Below are 19513 nucleotides of genomic sequence, written 5' to 3' on the forward strand. Positions count from 1 at the left end.
ATGCTGATGTTAGAAAATGGCTAGTGTCATTCAGGTTTTAAGATTTCCTCATTTACTCAATGGCACTAAAACCTGATGACAATAGGACAATTGAAATCTTCATGAAATGCTTCTAATAGCAAGGCACTGTTTATTGGAATTATTAAATCTAGAAAGAAACGTGCTGTCACAATCTTAATTCGTAAGAACACCTAAAAGTAGACAGAGTAAATGTTAATGTTCTGTCTTGTTCCAAATTTGCTTATCATTTTATATTTTGCTACTCTCTTAAAGTTCCCTTAAGTCCCTCTGCCAACCATAGCTCTGTTGTTTTATAATACGTTATTTTATTTTTCCCTCTGAGAAGTTGCAGCAGCCACAAGGAACCAAATTAATGAAGTATACTGCCATTGTCTCCTTTTGAGGCATCCAAAGAAATGAGTAAGTTGGTCAATGCCACCTTCTAGGTTCTAAAATGAGATGGTGTCCTCTAGTTGGGCTGAAGGCTGTCTCTCAGGAGGGCTAGACAGGTGGGATGAAAATAAGTTTGTTTCCACAGGAGGTGTGAAAGAACAGGTAAGTCTGTTCTTTTTCCAATTGCATTAGATACTTCAGATACGAACATGTCCAGGAACAGTGGATATTTTCTACCTGGACTTCAGTAAGGCCTTTGACACTGTCCCCTGTACGATCCTCACAGACAAGCTGTTGATGTATGGGCTGGCTACGCAGGCAGTGAGGGGGACTGAAAACTGGCCAAATGGCCGGGCCCAGAGGGTGGTGATCCGCAGCGCAAAGCCTAGTTGGAGGCCAGTGACTAGCAGTGTACCCCAGGGATCAATACTGGGTCCAGTCCTGTTTGACATGGGAGGAGTGGCTGATATACCAGAGGGTCATGATGCCATCCAGAGGGACCTCAACAGGCTGGAGAAAGGGGCTGACAGGAACCTCATGAAGAGAAGTACAAAGTCCGGCACCTGGGGAGGAACAACCCCAGGCACCCATACATGCTGGGGGCCACCCAGCTTGAAAGCAGCTTGGTAGAAAAGGACCTGGGGGTTCCAGATTTCTCATAAATGTTTATGAAATAGATAAATCGGTCACTATGCTTATCCTCGGAGATTTCTGAAGTAAAGACTGCACTGTTCTTCTTTCCTTTCCGTTCCACATAAAACCTAAGACATACACAGATTTTGCACATTTTTATGGTATCAATATAAACACTATGGACTTGGTAGCAAATCTCAGCTGTAAGTTTTCGGAATAGCTTGACTTTGTGTTCAAATAGATCTGTTCAGCTCAGTCTCTAATTTTCCAAGTGTAACTGTTAATATGTAGATCTCTATCTCTTTGTATTTACGTTTTATAAGAGTAGCAAGAGATATGGTTGCTGACAATAAGCTAGGAATTTGCTTTTCCATTGTCCAAGCCCTGGTCAAGCTCCTTCCCACTGAATAGAGTTTGCCATTGAATTTTTGGAAGCTGTAACTGGACACAGGATTCATCGTTTTTGATGAACTGCATAAATTGTATGTAAGGAGGCTCCACAAACTGCCACGGATCACGAAGACTACGGACAAAAATATTGGAAAGGGCAAAAGCAGAGGGTAAGCCCTAGGATGTAGGCTCTACATCCTACCTATGTCACTTTTACTCCAGAAAAGACATGCAATGCTATTTAGTTATTCTTCTAGGATCTGCAGGCTCCAGTTTAATTAACTTTATCAAATGCCATGAAAAAGCCGTCATCCTCATCTCTCTCTCAGAGACGCACTGAGATGAACATCTTAATTGATAAGAGCTTCTCGGATTTCAGCAAAACATCAAAACTTGTCAAGCAGAGAACACTCTCACAAACAGGCAGATTCCTTCCTAATTGCAGAACTGCTCAGAATACTGAGACAAAGTTCAAACATGCTGATTTGCAGGCACAATCAATTACCACTGTACAAATGCACTTAAAATACCATATGCAACCTGCTTATCAGCAATTCATGTAAGGCTGATTGAGAGTAAGTAAATTTTGTGATCACTGCATAGATAATTTTCCTTTAAAAACTGTTCGCATATAAATTTGACATTTGTAAATGATTATCTTTTGTTTGGCACAGTTACTTACCAATTAAACTCCTTACGTTTTGTAGGATACTATTACTTTAACAGCCTTTAAAATGCTTTTCTTGGCAACAGTTCTGACATGCAGGTGCTCATAGCAGATGCTGTGCTAACCCTTACCCAAAAACCACTGTGTCTTCTCAGCAGTGCAAAGTTCTTCAATTTTACTGTTACCTGAGGCTAACAGTTTTCATGAATAGTTTCATGCGGTTGGGACATCAACCCTTGGAAATGTGACATTTAGTAAGAAAAAAGCCAACAACAACAAAGTGTACAATGCCAACTACTGGCCTTTGGACTTTACATTGTTTATTATGTAAAGCAGTTTTTTTTTCCTCCTGCACTTTGTTGATCTGAAGAAGCTGAGTCTCATAGTTTTGTAGTGAGGACTTTGTTTAACAATCATTGACTGCCACTGAATACTTCAATACTTTTATTTCAACAGAGCCATTTATCCAGAAGGGCTCTGCAAGCCTTAAATTAATCAAGTCAAATAGCAATCTTTGTGGCTTCAATCACACATTGTTCAAAGATGGCTTTTTCTTAAGAAACTTTAACCACTGAGATATACAGATAGTATCGTGGGCCTGAGTGTAACTGGAGTACTCAAGATGCTCCAGATTTGTAGCGAAGTACAAATGCATCAGACAAGGTGATGTAAGTTCCAAAGGGCAGGAACCAGAGAGAGACAGAAAATTTTACTATCCCTGTTTTATTAACAGGGAATTGGTTTGGCTGGTAAAGAAAGATACTACTACGCATCATTTGAAGGATATCAACATACAGGACAGCCTCTGGGTAATACCTAACTGTCTCCATTTTTACTACATCTTCATATTTGTCATAGAGGTTAAACGATTTATCCAGATAGAGTGACACCTATTAGCAGCTAAGGTTGGTTATTTCCATGACAGCAGCTTAATCTTCCTCTACAAAGGAGATGTTTGATACTAGTTCCTCAGATATTGCTTTTACAGTGGGGAAAAAAAAAATAACATGGCAGTTTATTTATAGAAGAAAGCAAAGAGGCCTAGCTGTAAAAACGTAACTGGGGAAATATACTGGCAAGAAATTCCTTTATCACACTTCAAAAGTCATGACCCATAAGAGGTTCTCAGAAGTCATGACCCATGGGTTCTCAAGAGCTCATGGAGAGGTTCTCAACATCCCATGAGGACTGGGCTGGAAAAGGCCAGGATAACAACCGACAAACCCCCCGTATTCCCAGAGCAGGAGGGGTACTGACTGGTATATACTATAAGACAGAGGAACTGAAGGATCTTATAATGCACTTAAACTACTTTGCCACGAAGAACAACTGCAGAAAATAAAGTTCTGAGAATTCTGTATTTATTAGATTTTTTTAAAAAACCCCAAGATTTGGAAGGGTTTTCCAGGCAATTAATTCTAATTGGGATTCTAATTTTGAAAGTGTTCAACTTTCTCCTGGAGTCCACAAAAGCCTTTTCTGAAATGTCTGTTAAAAAACTCTCGAGAAGAAAACAATAGTCTGACTTTCATTAGGTTGTGTTAGATTTTGGGGAGTGACAGATCTAAAATTCAGCCGAGTCTAAGATTTTCCTAGAATTGCAATGAAGACATGTACTTTCAAGTCGGTACTCGAGGTGAGACAGAGGCCACCTAGCCACTGAAGGGGGACAAGGCTCTTCAGCATCTTGCAGAGTTCAACATCTTGCAGGGTTTAAGACCTTATTCTGACAAGACCTTTTGGCTTAATTTATATTATTTTTGTGAGAAGTGCTCCTTTTTTTTGCCTTGAAAAATGCAACATTTATCTTTTGACACACGAACAAACTCCTAGAACCGCTCTGGAGAGTGCTGCTTGGCCATTTTGCATGCACAGCACAGGGGTGGCTGAACTCTATTTAACAGAGACGGTACGTTGCAGTGCTAGTAGCAGCAGTAGTTTGTGGCTTTCTGAGCTATGTTCAAACTCAAGACTTCAAGCCCATACCCTCTTCCTGACCATCATCTCCTAGGAGGACCTGTACCCCCTGTTTCTGCAAAGGCAGGCCCCAGACTCACGTCCCCAGCACCTCTTGCACAATGCCAGCCCAGAACGCCCACCTCACTTTCCTCAGTCTGCTCGTACTCACAATGGTACTGCTGAATGCCACTTGAGACTGGTTGCTGTCACAACGACCAAGTGACCTGTGTCTTGTATGCCCCTGAAAATGAGCTCTAGCACTCTGGCACCTCCTCAAAGGTCTCATGGTCCTCTGCTTGTACGTGGCTGGTCTCTCAATATTCATGGGAGGAAGAGTGAAGTGTTGAAGTTTTGCAAAGTCCTCATCATCTAAATCCAATTCTTTGTGGGTTTCCAGGCGCCTGGCTGTAAAAAGAGAAAATGAAACCGTACCTCTTACTCTGTTTTTTGCACTGCTCAGGAGGAATTCCTTGGTAGGTTAAAAAACCTAAAACAAACTAAACCAAAGCCAAAACATCTCAAAAGCCAGCACTAGAAAACCTTCACTATCCACTTCAGTTTCTGGCAACTCCCACTCTCCAATGTTTGTTATTGCAAGGAAGCAAAAATGCATTTTCAAGGTGATCAACCACTTTTATGGACTTCTGTTCATGCTTGGTCTCTTTAGCTGCACTTCGTAGTTAACCGAAACAGGAGAGTGAAATATGGTAATTCACAGATTTCCTAATGTTTTCAGTCACAGAGCACAAACACCTTTTCGGCAGCTGCTTCCCCGCTTAATAAAATCCTTTGCACTATGTAGAGAGAGCAAGTAGTGACCAAGAACGAGCCCGAGTCAAACCCACAGATTCAGAGCACCAAACGCCAAGAGACTTCAAATACCGACTGCAGCTAGGTTCGACTCAAGAAAATGTGCAGCTGTACCTTTCATATCACACAGACGACTATGGTAATTACTTTTGGACTCACTCAATTTAATTACTAACTAATCTCAGTTTGTGAGCTTATAAAAGGTTGGCTGGCATTCATTTAGAAATGAAAGGGAAAATATTCTCTTTGCACTCTCGAGTGGGTATTGAATGCAGGGCAAAGCCTGAGATGCCTGCAGAGGGAACTGGAAAACATTTCCCATCTGACTTCCGAATCATTTAAAACACCTTCACTTTCATGAATCTCCGTAAAGGGGTCCCTCACAAAATGGAGACAAATCCACAGAGCTCTACGTTCAGTCAGAGGGCTCAGCAGGCCTAAATATTAATAGTTCAATTAATAACATTTAGTTACTCAGAGAGAAAAGCAAGTATAAAAAAGTGTCTCTCACCATTTTCCTGATGTGAAAACTCAATTCCATCAACAGTACAGCGTCGGAATACCATTTTGTTTTCGGTTAGTGTCCCTGTTTTGTCTGAGAAGATATACTGGATTTGTCCAAGATCTTCAGCAATATTTAGGGCACGGCACTGTATGGGCAGATCTGCTTCTTCATCATACAGGTCAATGTCATTGTGAATTAAGAAGACTTGGCCCAACTTGACTAACTCAATGGACACATAAAGAGAAATGGGGATTAAAACCTGAAAGAGAGATGAAGTTCTCAGTGAGACAAGTTTTATTGATTTCTGTCAGCAGCATCTTGGCACAGGTATAGTAACAATTTTCAGAGAAACAGTTCTTCCTAGAGACATATTGTAGGACTGAACAATAACAGTTCAGGGGAAAAAACAACTCCTGCACACAATAGCAATGGATAAAGGGGGGCCATAAGTAGCAAATTTAAGGCAATATTCCTGGGTCTTTCAGAGGATGCTCTTACAAAGTACATTTTCTGGGCTCAGGACCATGCTTGCTCTTACCCTCCTGAAACTCTGAAGGGATGCACTAGCACAGACTAACGCTTAATGTAAAGATGTTTCACAAGCAATTGCTTTGCAAGCAACGCTTCCCACCCGCTAGCTTCCATGCCCTGAAATAATAATGAATTCTTAAGATACACAAATATTCTGTTTCAGTAATGAAGAATAATCCCCCTAAGGAATCTCTGAGCAGCCCTGAAAGTTATCGTCACATTTCATTCATATTAAATAAATTCTGTCCACTTAAATCTCAGCAGTTACATCAAGAAATCTGAAAAGTAAATGTGACGTTTTCCCCCATCCCATAAAATGTTCTCTCCCAATTAGTCTTAAGCAGACTCGGATATACGAGCATCCTACTTCTAATTCAGCTTCTTTCCTAAACCAGCTGAACCACACCTAGTTATTATTCCCCACTGGCAAAAATGACAACTTTTGTTCCACTGTTTTCCTGAGATATTAAGTGGCATTCTTATTTTGGAATTCTGGACATAGGCAGGAAAAAAAAAAAAAAAAGCTGACATTTGGACGTAAACATCCTCTTTATTGCATATGCTAGAGATTCTGGAGTTATTTAAAGACATAATACATGTCCTTCCTATCTACATCCCTGTGGAGTTTCAACAGCAAGAAAGAAAAATCTTCAGTTAGAAAACAAACAAACAAACAAGACACATTATTTCAACATGTGGATGATTTGAAACACTCCTAGCAAAATCTTCAAATAGGATTAAGAAGGTACTGCACAGCTATTAGTTGATATTAATTGTTCATTAGTGATTATATGCAGTTTTGAATAGCTTCTTCCTTGGAGGTAACAGAGAGGGTTTTGTCTTTTACCTGCAACAGGATTATCATTGTCAAGAACATGTAGAAACCGGCAAGAACTGGAGACAGAAAATCGCCATTCCCATCCGGGACATCATAAGGCGGATGCTCTGAGAAGCTTCCAGTCCAAATGCCATGGCCTGTAGGAACAATGTACAATACTGAAATACACTGGAAGGTGATTGACAAAGCTTCTGAAATTTGTAGATATGGACTGCTATGATAATTAAAAAGAAAGAACATTTCCAAAGCAACAGTCCCCAAGCAATGCTGTAAATCTGTGGGAGAAGGCAAAGTATATGCAGAGCTCTGTAGCACATGAATATAATTGATATGCTAGTAAGAAATGAGCCATCACGGATATTTTTATTCAGCTCTCCTTCCACAGGTATCCCCCAGGGCTCTTAGCTCTGCTCAGAGCTACCTCACTCTATGTCTTGCTGCTGGAGGACTCCATCTCTACCACCTATTTTCAAAAGTCTTCAGTGCTGAAGATCCCTTTCCTCTTTCGAATAGAAAGAAACTTTATAACCTTTATATAGACAAACTGAAATCTTTCTTGTCCTTCCTGACCATTCTTTGATTTCCATCCGTCTTTGTTAGAGTAGATAAACTCCTTATAATTCAGTCTGGGCAGCTCGTTTTTATGTTCCCTTCAACTAAGCCATACCCCAAAACTGCTCCTTCCCCTGTGTCTTAAATATCAGTAGGTATCATTGCACTACTACAACAAAGCCTCTGGTTCAGGACTTACCAACATCCCATCCTGATTACTTTACCACCTTTCCTACTGCCCTTACTGAAATAAACTTTGCTCAAGGATGTTACTAAATTTACAGCACCAGAAACTTGACACAGAGCTAGGACAAACAACTCAGTTTCCCTCATGGCATCATTGCTCCAGATGCCTTTTACCTGCCAAAAACCTCCATTAGCCCACTTCTCATATCCAGCTCTGATAAAACTTCTATTAGCACCAATTAAGCAAGCAGTTGTTTTGCAGCATCTGCCTACTAAAATGCTGCCAAAGGAATTCAAATTATTTCAGCAATACTTTCTGGCTGCTAGAGAGCACAATCACATCTGAGCAAGGACAACTATGCTCTAGAAACCACTTCTTACCCCAATTTTTCACTGTGTACAAGAAAAATACTGATAACTGATCCACCAGTGATATTTCTTCCTAGAACCCTACATTCAGACAAGGTTGCAAAGGAACAACTTATGGTAGAGCTACGGGACGTTTTAAATAGATGAAAGCACATGGGTTTGTTACTGTTTTACATGTTTCACTTAAACTATGAACATTTTATTTTTAATTTTTTTTTTTTGACCTGAGCAGACAAATTGTTTTTAAGTGCTGATTTTTTCATCTGAGACCACTTTAAACCTTAAATTGAAGGACTTTATTACTCAAGGGCCCCTACACACCAGACAAAGACAAATCTCTAAATCTGTATGACAGCAGCCAGGGAACAATGAAAATAAAGTCTCTCTCTCCCTCACACAGAGCTCAGTTGTCAAACTGAAATCCCATTTCTGTGCCAAAAAAGCCCACTGCAACATGAAGCAGCAAAATTTAAGAAGCGATTAAGTCAGTTCAGTTGTTCATCTTTTTGGACGGCCCTTACTTCTAATGGTATTACGCTGCTGACTGGCTGGTGCGTCACATCACACGCCTCCAGGGCAGGTTCAGGACCACTTGACAGGGCCAGGTGATTTGACTTTGTTGCTACAAATTAATTCAGAGCACTGGCACTAAGCAAGTTATCACCGAGATGGAATCAATTAAACTTTGGGGCTTTGAACACAGACCACTCATGGGAGCCTCTGTTATGTCTTTAAAGCAGTGACCCATTCAAAAGTCAGTGGGCTTAAAATTTGGCCCTTTCCTTGGGGTTAGGACATCGTATTAATGCTGACCTGCCTGGGACAGATCGCAATCAGCGCTGGAAGGCAAGCAGGTGTTTACGTGCAGCGAAGGTGATGTTTTTGAGATTAGCAACCTAGTGAACTCTCGTCAGCTAACCCCAGTTACCGCATTCAAGCGTGCTCACGTGAAGGGAGGCACTGCAAGGCCCCCAGAAAAATGCAGGCTATTCCTGCCTCAACAATTAATCCATCTCACAGCCTGCTGTAAAGGGGCTTTTGAGAAGGAAGGTAGCTGTGGAGACTGTAAACTGGATGAGTTAGTCATGTGCAGCTCACGGGTTTTAAATCGGGTAGCTCTGGCTGACATCACCCCTGAACAGAGGAAGATGTTACTGAAATGAAGGTAAAGCTATACATAATTTTACTTTTGTTGTTACACACAAGGAACAAACATCCACTCAGGAAGCACACTGCAATTGGCAAGTACTGATTCCTATGATGCATTAACCCAATGGCTTTCACTTGCTTGCTTTACACATATTTTACCACAGTGGAGATGAGTCTTATCTGAAATATTTATAGCCATGGCTGAGTTTTCTTCCATCTAAATTGCTCAGATTTGCTCATTTTAACTTGTCTCTTGGAAAGACCAAAGGGCCTAGAGACCCCAGGAGCACTCAGCTCTAGATCTGATCTCACTTATCTATGAGATCGATTTTTAACCACCATTTAGAAAAAAAGCAAGGAAACAAGATTTTTGTCAGTGCTTCATACCTACAGCTCCAACAAGACACATCACGAACAGGAGTCCCACACATAAGAAAATATCCATATTCATCCGTCGCTCTATCTTGCTGCGCTTGTAACGAGGACCGTTGTTATTTAGCATGGCCTTAGTTTCATGTCCTTCAAAACACAAATGGATATTATCATGTTTATGTAACATTTTGTAGGGCTTTTTTTTTTTTTGAAGTATTTCTCTCTCAAAATGAGAGCAGGATGCTCACGGCTACTGTTAATTTGACTCTAGTTTCATTCAGTAATTTTATTGCCCATCTTCTCATTTGACTGAACAGCAGAATATATCAGAGACTAAATCTAGAGGTTTACAAAAGACCTCCATTACATTTGAGATTGTAGCTGTCATATACACTTCACTTTCCCAAAGACAGCAGATTCAGTAGGATCACAAGGCTTATATAAATATTCAAAAGCCAAATCTCCTTGAGAACAAAAAGAAAAAGAACAGTAATATATTTTGAGTTTTACAAACAACTTGATTAGGTGCCATACAGATTCCTGAAACGTACATTTGAATACTTTTCAGCAGCTATTTAAAAGCCACTAGACATATTTCATGTATTAACTTAAATAAAATCCAACATGTCAGATCCAGCAGTGAAAGACACTGATGTTATTTAGTTTTTCGCTATGTGGTTGTAAAGTGCTAACAAAACAGTAGGACAAGAAATAAAAAAAAAACCCCAATCCTTAAAACTTTCTGAATTACAACTGAGCTGGTATATTTGTAATGGAAAAAGAGGAGTGCTGTAAGAAGCCAAGAAACAGAAATTGTTTTTTCTATTCTATTAATATTATCTAAACTGTGGCTCCACAATTGGGATATCTGGATACCATCTGCTGCTATATTAAATAGTACTTTTTATGTTTATTTCTACAGTCCTTTTCCTTGAAAATACAAACCCTGCAGACTTGTATTTCGTTTTCATTTGTATGTGCATGATGTGGGCGAGAAGGACTGTTTTCCAAGCTACCTTTTGGCTTTCTCTAGGGAAGCGATTTGAACCAAAAGCTGGAAGTTAGGTGCGATTCAATCATGCCTGCTGGATTCATTCCAGGTTTACATCAAAGGTTATTAATTGAGGCAGAGAGCAAGAGAGAAAATTACTCTCCAGCCTTATGTTCAGGACATTCACCCAAGAGCTGGGACTCCTGGCTTCCCGTTCCAATGAATATGTAATTATTTACACAACCTGGAGCTATGTCAGTGGGACCAGCTTACACTACCGATGCTCCTTCCTTTCCAACTCATGTCTATGTACGTACCCACTTGTTCCACACAGCCAGGTATTCAGGGTACAGCTTGTGAAGCACGAGATCTATGTTCACTCCCATACAGGCAGAACTGAGAACAAACCCCAAGTCTTCCCTTCGGTAAACAAATGCTCTAGCCAAGCTACACAGAAGAGGAAGGTACCGATGCCTGCACTTCTGTTCCTCTAGCAGCTGTGTGAATCTTGTTCCTCACTTTTCTTTTATGTCAGGCTTAATGGAATATTTTGTGTTGAAAACAAAACAAGACATAACCCTCTAATCCCTCCCCAGAAAATCCTCAAGGAAATGTTGATGGATTTATTTCAGGAAGAAAATGGGAAGAGATTTCTTTCCCAATATTGGCTCTATCATTCCCTTCCACTTCAGCTGACCAACAGGAAAAGGACACATCTGTAATACAGATATCATCTTGCAAGAAACAATACTAGAAATAAGAGAAATAACCTATTTTGTTCTCCTCTGATCCTCACAGTCGCATACGCTGTGCAACACAGCACCTCGCCTACCACCCCACTAGTACCTTGTCTATTTGTGGATGCTGATGGGCTTATCTAAAATTTCTTCCTGGTACTTTATTATTTGAAAAACATATAATTCTTGCTGCTCTTCCTATCAAAATGAGAAAACTACATTGGCTGTCGCTCTGTAATGAGGTTTTTGTGCATTAGAGTTATTGCTCTGTGTAGAACCATTTGGGTAGCCATGAAAAGTATAACCATATTTGGGTCAGATGAGAACTGCACAGGCTAAACAATCCCATTAAGTGATGGCTGTGCTCTTCACAAAGGCTTCCATTAGAAAGTAAGTCTGAGGAGTAATAGAGTTATAAAAATGGAGAATGTGCCATCTTATTATGTGACTGATCTTGATTGTTCAGAAAAGGTCACAGACCATGATTAAAAGCCAGAGTATAATCAATGTCAAAGAACCCTAGAAATTAAGCTGGTGCTGGCTCAAGCGAGTCTAATTTTAGAAGAACAAGAATAAACTTTTATACTGATGTTAACAATAAGATGTCAGTTGGAAACTGAATTCAAGACTTACTCAGGTCCAAGACACCATATCTTGAGAGTGACTTTAAAACTCCAACCTTTGCTACTAGCAGCTTAAGCAACATTAACAGAGATCCACATTAGGATCTGTGCTGGTGGTCAAAGGAACATACTGGGAAATCTTGACTAAAGAAAAAAAAACAGGAATCCTAACAGGAGAAGGGAAGACAAGTTACTCCAATTCTATAGGGAATGAGCCCTACAGAGATTTTTATATAGTAGTTACTTCCAAAAAATGAGTGACAAGTTTGGCTCTGGCTCTTCTCTCTGTCTGGTAGGCATCATCCTTACATGTGGTGTTTAGAGAGACAGGCAATGAAAGATCCACAAAGTGAAGGCTACTTTGGAAACGTATGGGTGCTATCGTCATTTAGAGTCCACTACTGCAGTAGTGAAATGACATGGTCAGTTATCAGGTAAAGTAATCGCCACTGGGGAGATTAATCTAAGCTAAATGACTCGTGCAAAGATGGTGACTTCTATTTTCTGTTAGGTGGCTCAGCCTCAAACCCCTTGCTGCTGATTAGACATAAAACAGGTGACACGACTCTACTGGAAAAATAAAAATAACCAGTAATAGGATTAAATGTTGTGTTTAAATTGACTTTTATTTAATATACAAATAACGAGGGTAGCCGATACACTCTACCTGAAGCAGAAGAGGGCACAGCTGGCAAAGCCAATGATAAATCATGCTCACTGAGTAAAAGCAGTGGTAACGCTCCAAACATAAAAGATGCTGAGAAAAAGATGAGCTGACCCACTGCTCAACCTGGCACTGCTGCATTTGATCTGAGCACCGACACTGTCTTGCTTGGTTCACATGTCTACTGCATGAAATTCATGGTTGTGTGGACACATTATGTCCATGTCAGCACAAACTTGTGCTGCTGCTGCCTCTTCTGCCGCCTCCAGCTGCTGCTCTCACTGCCTCCTGTGTGCTGGCACTGGCACAGCTGGGCTTTGTGATTTTTTTTTTTTTTTTTTTTTTCCTGGGTAGATCTTCAACTGCATCAGCTGCTACCCTGAGGAGCCAGGGAGATCTCCCTTAGGGTAGCCATGCAGATTTTATGCCAGATGGAATTAGTATTATAATCAGAGCTGCAGAGCTGAGAGTTAAACTCACCTTAGCAATTTTTTACTTGTCTGGGTATTTTTGGAAGATATTGCAAAGGTAGCAAGACATACGCAAGGACAGCGTTGCTTGCCAGAGACCCAGTGCAGGACCTGCTGGCTTTGGAGATGGATGAGTAATACCTTTACTTCAAGAAGTTATGTAATTTTCCCATGCACTACCAGTTCTTAAAACAAAATGTCGAATTGTGGTGCAGTATTAGACTATACATATTTACAGGGAAATTCTATGTTTACCTAAATAGAAATTACATCTTACCTGCATATATAACAATTCCTATTGCAGCCTCAGTATTTCTGATTGTACATCCACGAAGCAAGAGGCTTTCAATGTTAAAACCAATCCGTTCCTTATTTGGCTGCTCCCTAGAAGAAAGAAAATAAAATAAAGCAATGCCTTTTTCTCTTCTAATATAGTATTAAACAAAATTTTTGCGTGCATGTCTGTTTCAAGTTGAAATCAAGGAACTGTGAAGGCCCTATTTTGCTTGTATTTCACTCAGCTTCAATAAAGACTCCAGTAATAAGTTACAGAGAAGTCCCAGTGTCTCTTTTAAAGACCGCTTACATGGTGTGTGTATCATGATGTCAATATGAAGCAAGTTTGGCTTTCACTCGGTCCCCTATCTGGCAGATTCAGTATCTCATAAATGAAGCCAAGATACCTTATGCGACTTCATTCAGATTAAATTCTTTTAGAAAGCTGAGCAGGTTTTGCCTGCTGGTAGGGGTTCAAAGGAACACATCTGCACTGTGCAAGAGCCTCTGTCTCTCTGTCAGCCACCAAAGGGCTCCTCATCTTTGTGAGCCTCAGTTCGCTTGAACAGTCTCTAGGCTGAGGCTCTCACACTGGATGGAAGACTTTTCATCCTGGCTGAAGATGTCCCATCACACACCAGATCCTTCTGCTAGCAGAACAGACCGATGAAAACTTAATGGAGACTATAAGGTCAGTGCTTCATCAGGCAGGCAATTTGTTACTTGCCTCTGAAATGAAAGCATAAAACTACTTTTGCCCGCAGTTTTTATTATATACTCTGGTAGGCTCCTCCCGAGATCTTTACCAAGGGTGAGATTTTTCACTTCAGTCACTCCATCTGGTTTTGTTATTCAAATATCAGCATAAGAAAAGATTTTTTTTCTAGAATATGTATCTTTTGCTACTTTCTATTCGATATTTGGCATTGCATTTACCAGTAACCTACAACATCACTTAAATGGAGAGCAAGGTTGGATACTGTCTCAGGGCTAAGTAGTCCTGTGTCTGTGTGCAGCTGCACATGATTACATGACATCAATCCAGACAAGTGAAAAGGTTTACGTGCCAACAACCTACAGCTGGTAGAATTGTAAAAAAATAATGCCAGAAACTTGTTTTTTCTGGGGATCTAGGTTCAGCCTTGGTGAACTTACTTACTAGAAGCCGCCTTGCATCCCCCTGAGCAGAATTTGCTGTAGTCAGGCATGTCAGATGGATGTCACTAAGTTCTTTCTTACCATTTTTAGCAGAGAGAGTACTGCTACCGTTTTATAGCAAGGCAATAGAGCCTCAATGATGTATTAAGGGTTCTTGGAGAAAAATGTAACCTGCTCCAGGTAATCTGTGTTTACAAAATAGCTCAAAGACCAAAGACAGAAACTTCACTAACTGTTAGTAAATAATTTTCACTGCCAAATTCTTTTGTCTGCCCCTGAAGCAGGGAGAGAAAGGCAGCTAATTCCATATTCCACCAAGCAGGTGAGATAACAGGCATTTCCAAAAGAGATTTCTGTTACAGACTTTCAATAGAGATTTGAAGATTTTGAAGCCAGTCCTGGGTTCTGGGTGTGTATTTGTGTGTGTTTTCTTGTGACATATCACCTACATTTCTATAATCTCAGTGCTCTTGTGCCATATTACAGCAGGCTAATTGGAAGGATTGCTTCAATTTAGATTATACCCAGTGGTCCTCAAAGCCAGCAACCACAGCGAGCGATCAGTACAAACTTGACCTCTTTTTCCCTTTTAAGATACCACAGTAGAGGGGAAATGGCATTGCTACTAGAGGCATCATTCTTACAGATTAAGCATGGTCAGGGCTAATGGGCGAGAACCCTCTGGTTTACTCCCGTCAGAGGATCTGGCCATTTACAGCTACTCCAGGTGTAACACTCTCACTGCATTCTTACAGACATTAACTCCTAGTTTAGCTACTAGTAAACTTCAAGCTGGAGCACGGATAGAGATGCTCGCACATTCATACAGTTCAATTATTTGCATAACGTGGGGCATGCGTTTGGTCTGAGGCAGTAGTATTTTGGAGAATTCTCTGGTGTGGTGTGAGAATCAGCATGGACCAATGACCGCTCTGAAGAGGGCCTTGGGAAGCAGCTGCCCTGTGCTGGAGGCTAAGAGAATTTTAGGGCATGAGCCGTGCCATACAAATTGGCCTTATAGCCAGGGAATGGGCTTAAGTCTGCTGAATTTGCTAGTATAGATTTCGCTGTCATGTCTGTGTCAGAATTATTAAATGAAGAAAGAACATAAGGAACAGAGGATGTGGCTTTTTCTGCACATATACAGGCTTACACTAAAAAGGAAAAACAAAGGCACTTTTTTATACTAGTCTAACACATTGGTTCAGTAAGATTTTTCTTGCTTGCATGCTTTTTCTAGCTGTAAGAAGAAAAACACATTTGTTTGTTAGATCCTGGATACCTTTTCCCTGTGGCCTTAAGTATGAAGAAGCTAAAGTCATGGAGCTGAATATCTTTAAACATTAGGAGGGACTTAGATATAAAATCTAGCCTAGCCTAACCCTCAGGTCAAATGTAAACAAGCTTATGTCTGAATTCTGAAAAGAGCTGAAGCCTTGTGAGACAGTTTGCATGAAACAACTGCAAGTTCAGTGTCAAGCCTTGGTCCTGCCTTGCCTCAAAGCAGATTCCAGTCTACATCTTATATTGACTTTTGAATCCAGGCATAGATAATAGTGACATCTATCAATTTCTGCAAAACACATTCCTTCCATCCATTTCCTCCAAGAGAAATATTAAAGTTTGGATACAAAATGCATTTATGGATAACAAATACTTACATGTAGCCTTTGAATTTATTGAGATCATTGTTAGGCATTTCACAGATGATGGTGTTTTGGAAAAATTCAGGTTCAAACGAAGTATTCTGCAAGAGGAAACACACTGAGAATGAGTGTCAAATCCAATGAGTACTTGAAATGCTGAACACTGAGAGCAGCTAAATATAGGCCACCAAGACAGTTGGGGGCTGGAGCACTTGCCCGATAAGGAGAGGCAGGGGGAATTTAGCTCCTTCAGCCTGAAGCAAAGCTCAGGATGGGCTAAGTAAAGACCTGAGATTTTCCTCTCTCAGATTAATAACTGGTTAAATTAAATGAAGATGATGCTGTGTATTGGACAAGACATCACAGATGCCAATTAGTGAAAACATCTGTCTTCGTTTAAAGTGAATGTGACAAATAGTTCAAATTATTTATGAAACAAAAACAGCCTTCAACCAAAAGCAAGTTCAAATGAAAGTAATTTCAGGATTTATCAGGATTTTGAAATATGTTAGAAGAGTTACATTACTGGCCAGGATGGTATAATCATTAAATAAGAGCCCACACATTTGAATAAACGTATCACATTCAAGTAAGACTAAAAGCAAGACTAATAGCAAAAAAACCCCCAAACAACAAAACAAAAACAAAACCCAACCAAAAACCAAACCCCAACCCCAAAATGAACAAACACACACACACAACCAAAGGAGGGAAGGCAGTAGAGTAAGTCCAAACCACTGGGAGAGACAGAGAGCGCTTTTCCGGCTACGTGCTCACTTAAGAAGAGCTTGGAGCTTAACTAAGACACAATTTTGCCTGATTTCCGCTGTGTTCAAGAAACCAGGCTTGGGTTTTGGACTGCATGAAGCAGTCCGGAAAGCAGACAGCATAAGAGGTATTTCACTGCCATAAGCGGTCTCTTTTTCTTAACTGAAGAAATATACAAGACTTCGATTTTAGATTAAGAAAATGTAATAAAAATGGGATGTGAGAAATGTGAAAGAGAACCATTATTGTTGTGCCATACAATCTTTAAAAGAACTGAAACTCACTTTAGGAATTCCTCCCATTAGGAATGCTGGAAATCAAGTCTGCTGCTGGGCTTCCCTACCTTTTTCTACAGCAGAAGAGACTTCCAGAGATTAGACTCCTTCAGAAACTGCAAATCTGGGGAATCCTTCATTGGAATTCACAAAACCTTTGCCAGACTGCAAGAGAAATTCCTTACACTGCTGGTCCTCAAGTCTCAATTTTTTGTCCACTGTTCTTTAATTCTTCCATTATTTTCTCTCTCCTTTTTTTTTTCCTCAGCAGTACATATATTCTTTTTAAAAAAAAAATATATATAATATCTAAGTACAAGCAAGTAGAGAATCTGATTAAAAAAAAAAAAAGTTGGAAGAAATACAAGAGCTTGATGAATATAAGGGCATTTTGTGCACCTTCTGACCCATCTCGCTGAATATTTTTAGAATCTCTTTTAAGAGATATCGTTCACCCCTGCTGAATCTTGTTAAACTCAGTAAACTCAATAGGAAAATCAATATATATTTGGTTGTGCTAGAAATATTTGTACTATGGAAGAAAAGGAAGATCCAAAAGGCACCTGGACGGCTCATTCCTAACAAAGAAACCTAACAGGCTTCTAGCTAGAAAAGAGCTAGAGAAGGATGATTCTTCTCTGAATTTTTTTTTTCTTTTGATGAGAAGAATTTAACATTTGAAAATTCAAGTTAAAAAATGGCATTAAGAAAGGAAAAAAAAAATCCTTCCTCTCAGTCTTTTACAAGTAGGTGAATTCAATATTCCTAAGCATATCCTAAAACAAAGACCTAGTCCCAGCTCATACGTATTTCCTGCCTCCTTAAAGAGTCACGTTATAGACACATTGACATCTGAGTAAGTTTTATGCAGCACCATAAATCACAGGACTAAACAAAGCTCAAAGAACAAGGAAGAAGTTGGCAGACTAAAACCTGTACATATAGTATGTTGCACACTGGTTTTTTTTAGCTAACGTACTGTTTACACTAATACATTAAAATAACAGGGTAATATAGTCGACTATTTAAGCTCTGGCCTTCCTGAGCACTGGCTATCGCCACGGTCAGAACTGCATTCCACTCCGCCAATGTAACAGGATTTCGTAAGTATAAACGCTTCTGGGCATACAGCTTATCTAAACAACAACTCACTGTCTGGAGAAAATAACCACGAATAGTCCGTCTGAAGCGTAATTTGGCATGCAGAGATTTTTTAACTTAAAGAAAGACCTCCTCATATTATAAATGGTTGAGGCAAAAGCTTGCGTTTTGCATGATAGTAGAGCACTCTGTTTTCCTCTAAAAGCAAAAATACAAAACCTAATGTGTATGACTACGTGACACAAATGCAACATTTTTATTTTTTCTATTTAAGTACCCAGTTTATTAGTATTTTGCTAAATCTCTACATATTAAAAATTTTCAGTGTTTCTCAGGAAAAAAAACTCTCCCTAATCATCACTGGAAAGCACTGAAAAACTTATGCTTTATGCTATGGCATCCACAACCTGAGAAAGCCTTTAACTGTGCTTGCAAAGTGATTTCCATTTGAACAAAGAGCAAGTAACCCTGGAGTACAGCACCTGACCACAACTGGCCATGGAAATGGTGTACTTTTATTTAATAAATCTGGTTGCTCACTGGCAGCTGTGTCCCACCCACCAATAACCCCAAAAGGTCTTCCTAATGGCACTGCTACTAATGGCTAAATAAATGGACTTAATTCCTAGAATTACCTGCCAGGTTTTTAGATTTCCTGTCTGTTGGAGCGATTCCAATGGAACAAAATATTCCTCTTCACATGCTACAACTCCTTAAACTTGTTGTGTGTTATTTGAAAAACTGCCCTGCTATGTTTGAAAAGATATTTAAAAATGTCTCGTGGTTTAAGCCCAGCCGGCACCTAAGCCCCACACAGCCGCTCGCTCACTCCACTGCCGTGGGATGGGGGAGAGAATCGGAAGGGTAAAAGGGAGAAAACTCGCGGGCTGAGATAAAGACAGTTTCGTAGGCAAAGCAGAAGGCGCGCACGCAAGCAAAGCCAAGCAAGGAATTCATTCCCTCCTTCCCAGGGGCAGGCAGGCGCTCGGCCATCCCCAGGAAAGCAGGGCTCCAGCACGCGTAACGGTCCCTGGGGCAGGCCAAGGCCATCGCTCCCAACGCCCCCCCTTCCTCCTCCTCCCCAGCTCTCTCTGCCGAGCACGGCGCCCTGGGGTGTGGGGTGTCCCTTGGGGCAGGGGGGGCAGCCGTCCCGGCCGCGTCCCCTCCCAGCCCCTTGTGCCCCCCGCCTGCTCGCTGCTGGGGCGGGGTGAGGAGCAGAAAAGGCCTCGCCTCTGGGTGAGCGCTGCTCAGCGGGAACCAAGCCATCCCTGGGTTAGCAACGCTGCTTCCAGCACAGATCCAGAACACAGCCCCGTGCTGGCTACTATGGGGAAAATTAACTCTATCCCAGTGAAAACCAGCACAGAATTTAACAAGTACAACTTTCCCTAAGTCATATTTTCTTGTTTGCTTCAGGTTTATCAAACATGAGTCAAGAGAATATACCAGT

General features: G+C 40.6%; 1 protein-coding gene across 1 annotated transcript in view; it reads right to left on the reverse strand.

Moving 5' to 3' along the window:
• Window positions 1-19513, reverse strand: part of ATP10B (ATPase phospholipid transporting 10B (putative)) — a gene marked incomplete at both ends in the record, with an annotated part of 54144 nt that overhangs the window by 20025 nt on the left and 14606 nt on the right. Inside the window, 6 exons of the mRNA XM_082324030.1 lie at window positions 4212-4447; window positions 5364-5616; window positions 6736-6863; window positions 9370-9501; window positions 13117-13223; window positions 15935-16020. Coding sequence (XP_082180156.1) covers window positions 4212-4447; window positions 5364-5616; window positions 6736-6863; window positions 9370-9501; window positions 13117-13223; window positions 15935-16020 — 942 coding nt within the window. The remainder of the gene's footprint in view (window positions 1-4211; window positions 4448-5363; window positions 5617-6735; window positions 6864-9369; window positions 9502-13116; window positions 13224-15934; window positions 16021-19513) is intronic.

Source organism: Platalea leucorodia, assembly GCF_965183815.1.
Source record: "Platalea leucorodia genome assembly, chromosome: 11".
Lineage (NCBI taxonomy): Eukaryota > Metazoa > Chordata > Aves > Pelecaniformes > Threskiornithidae > Platalea > Platalea leucorodia.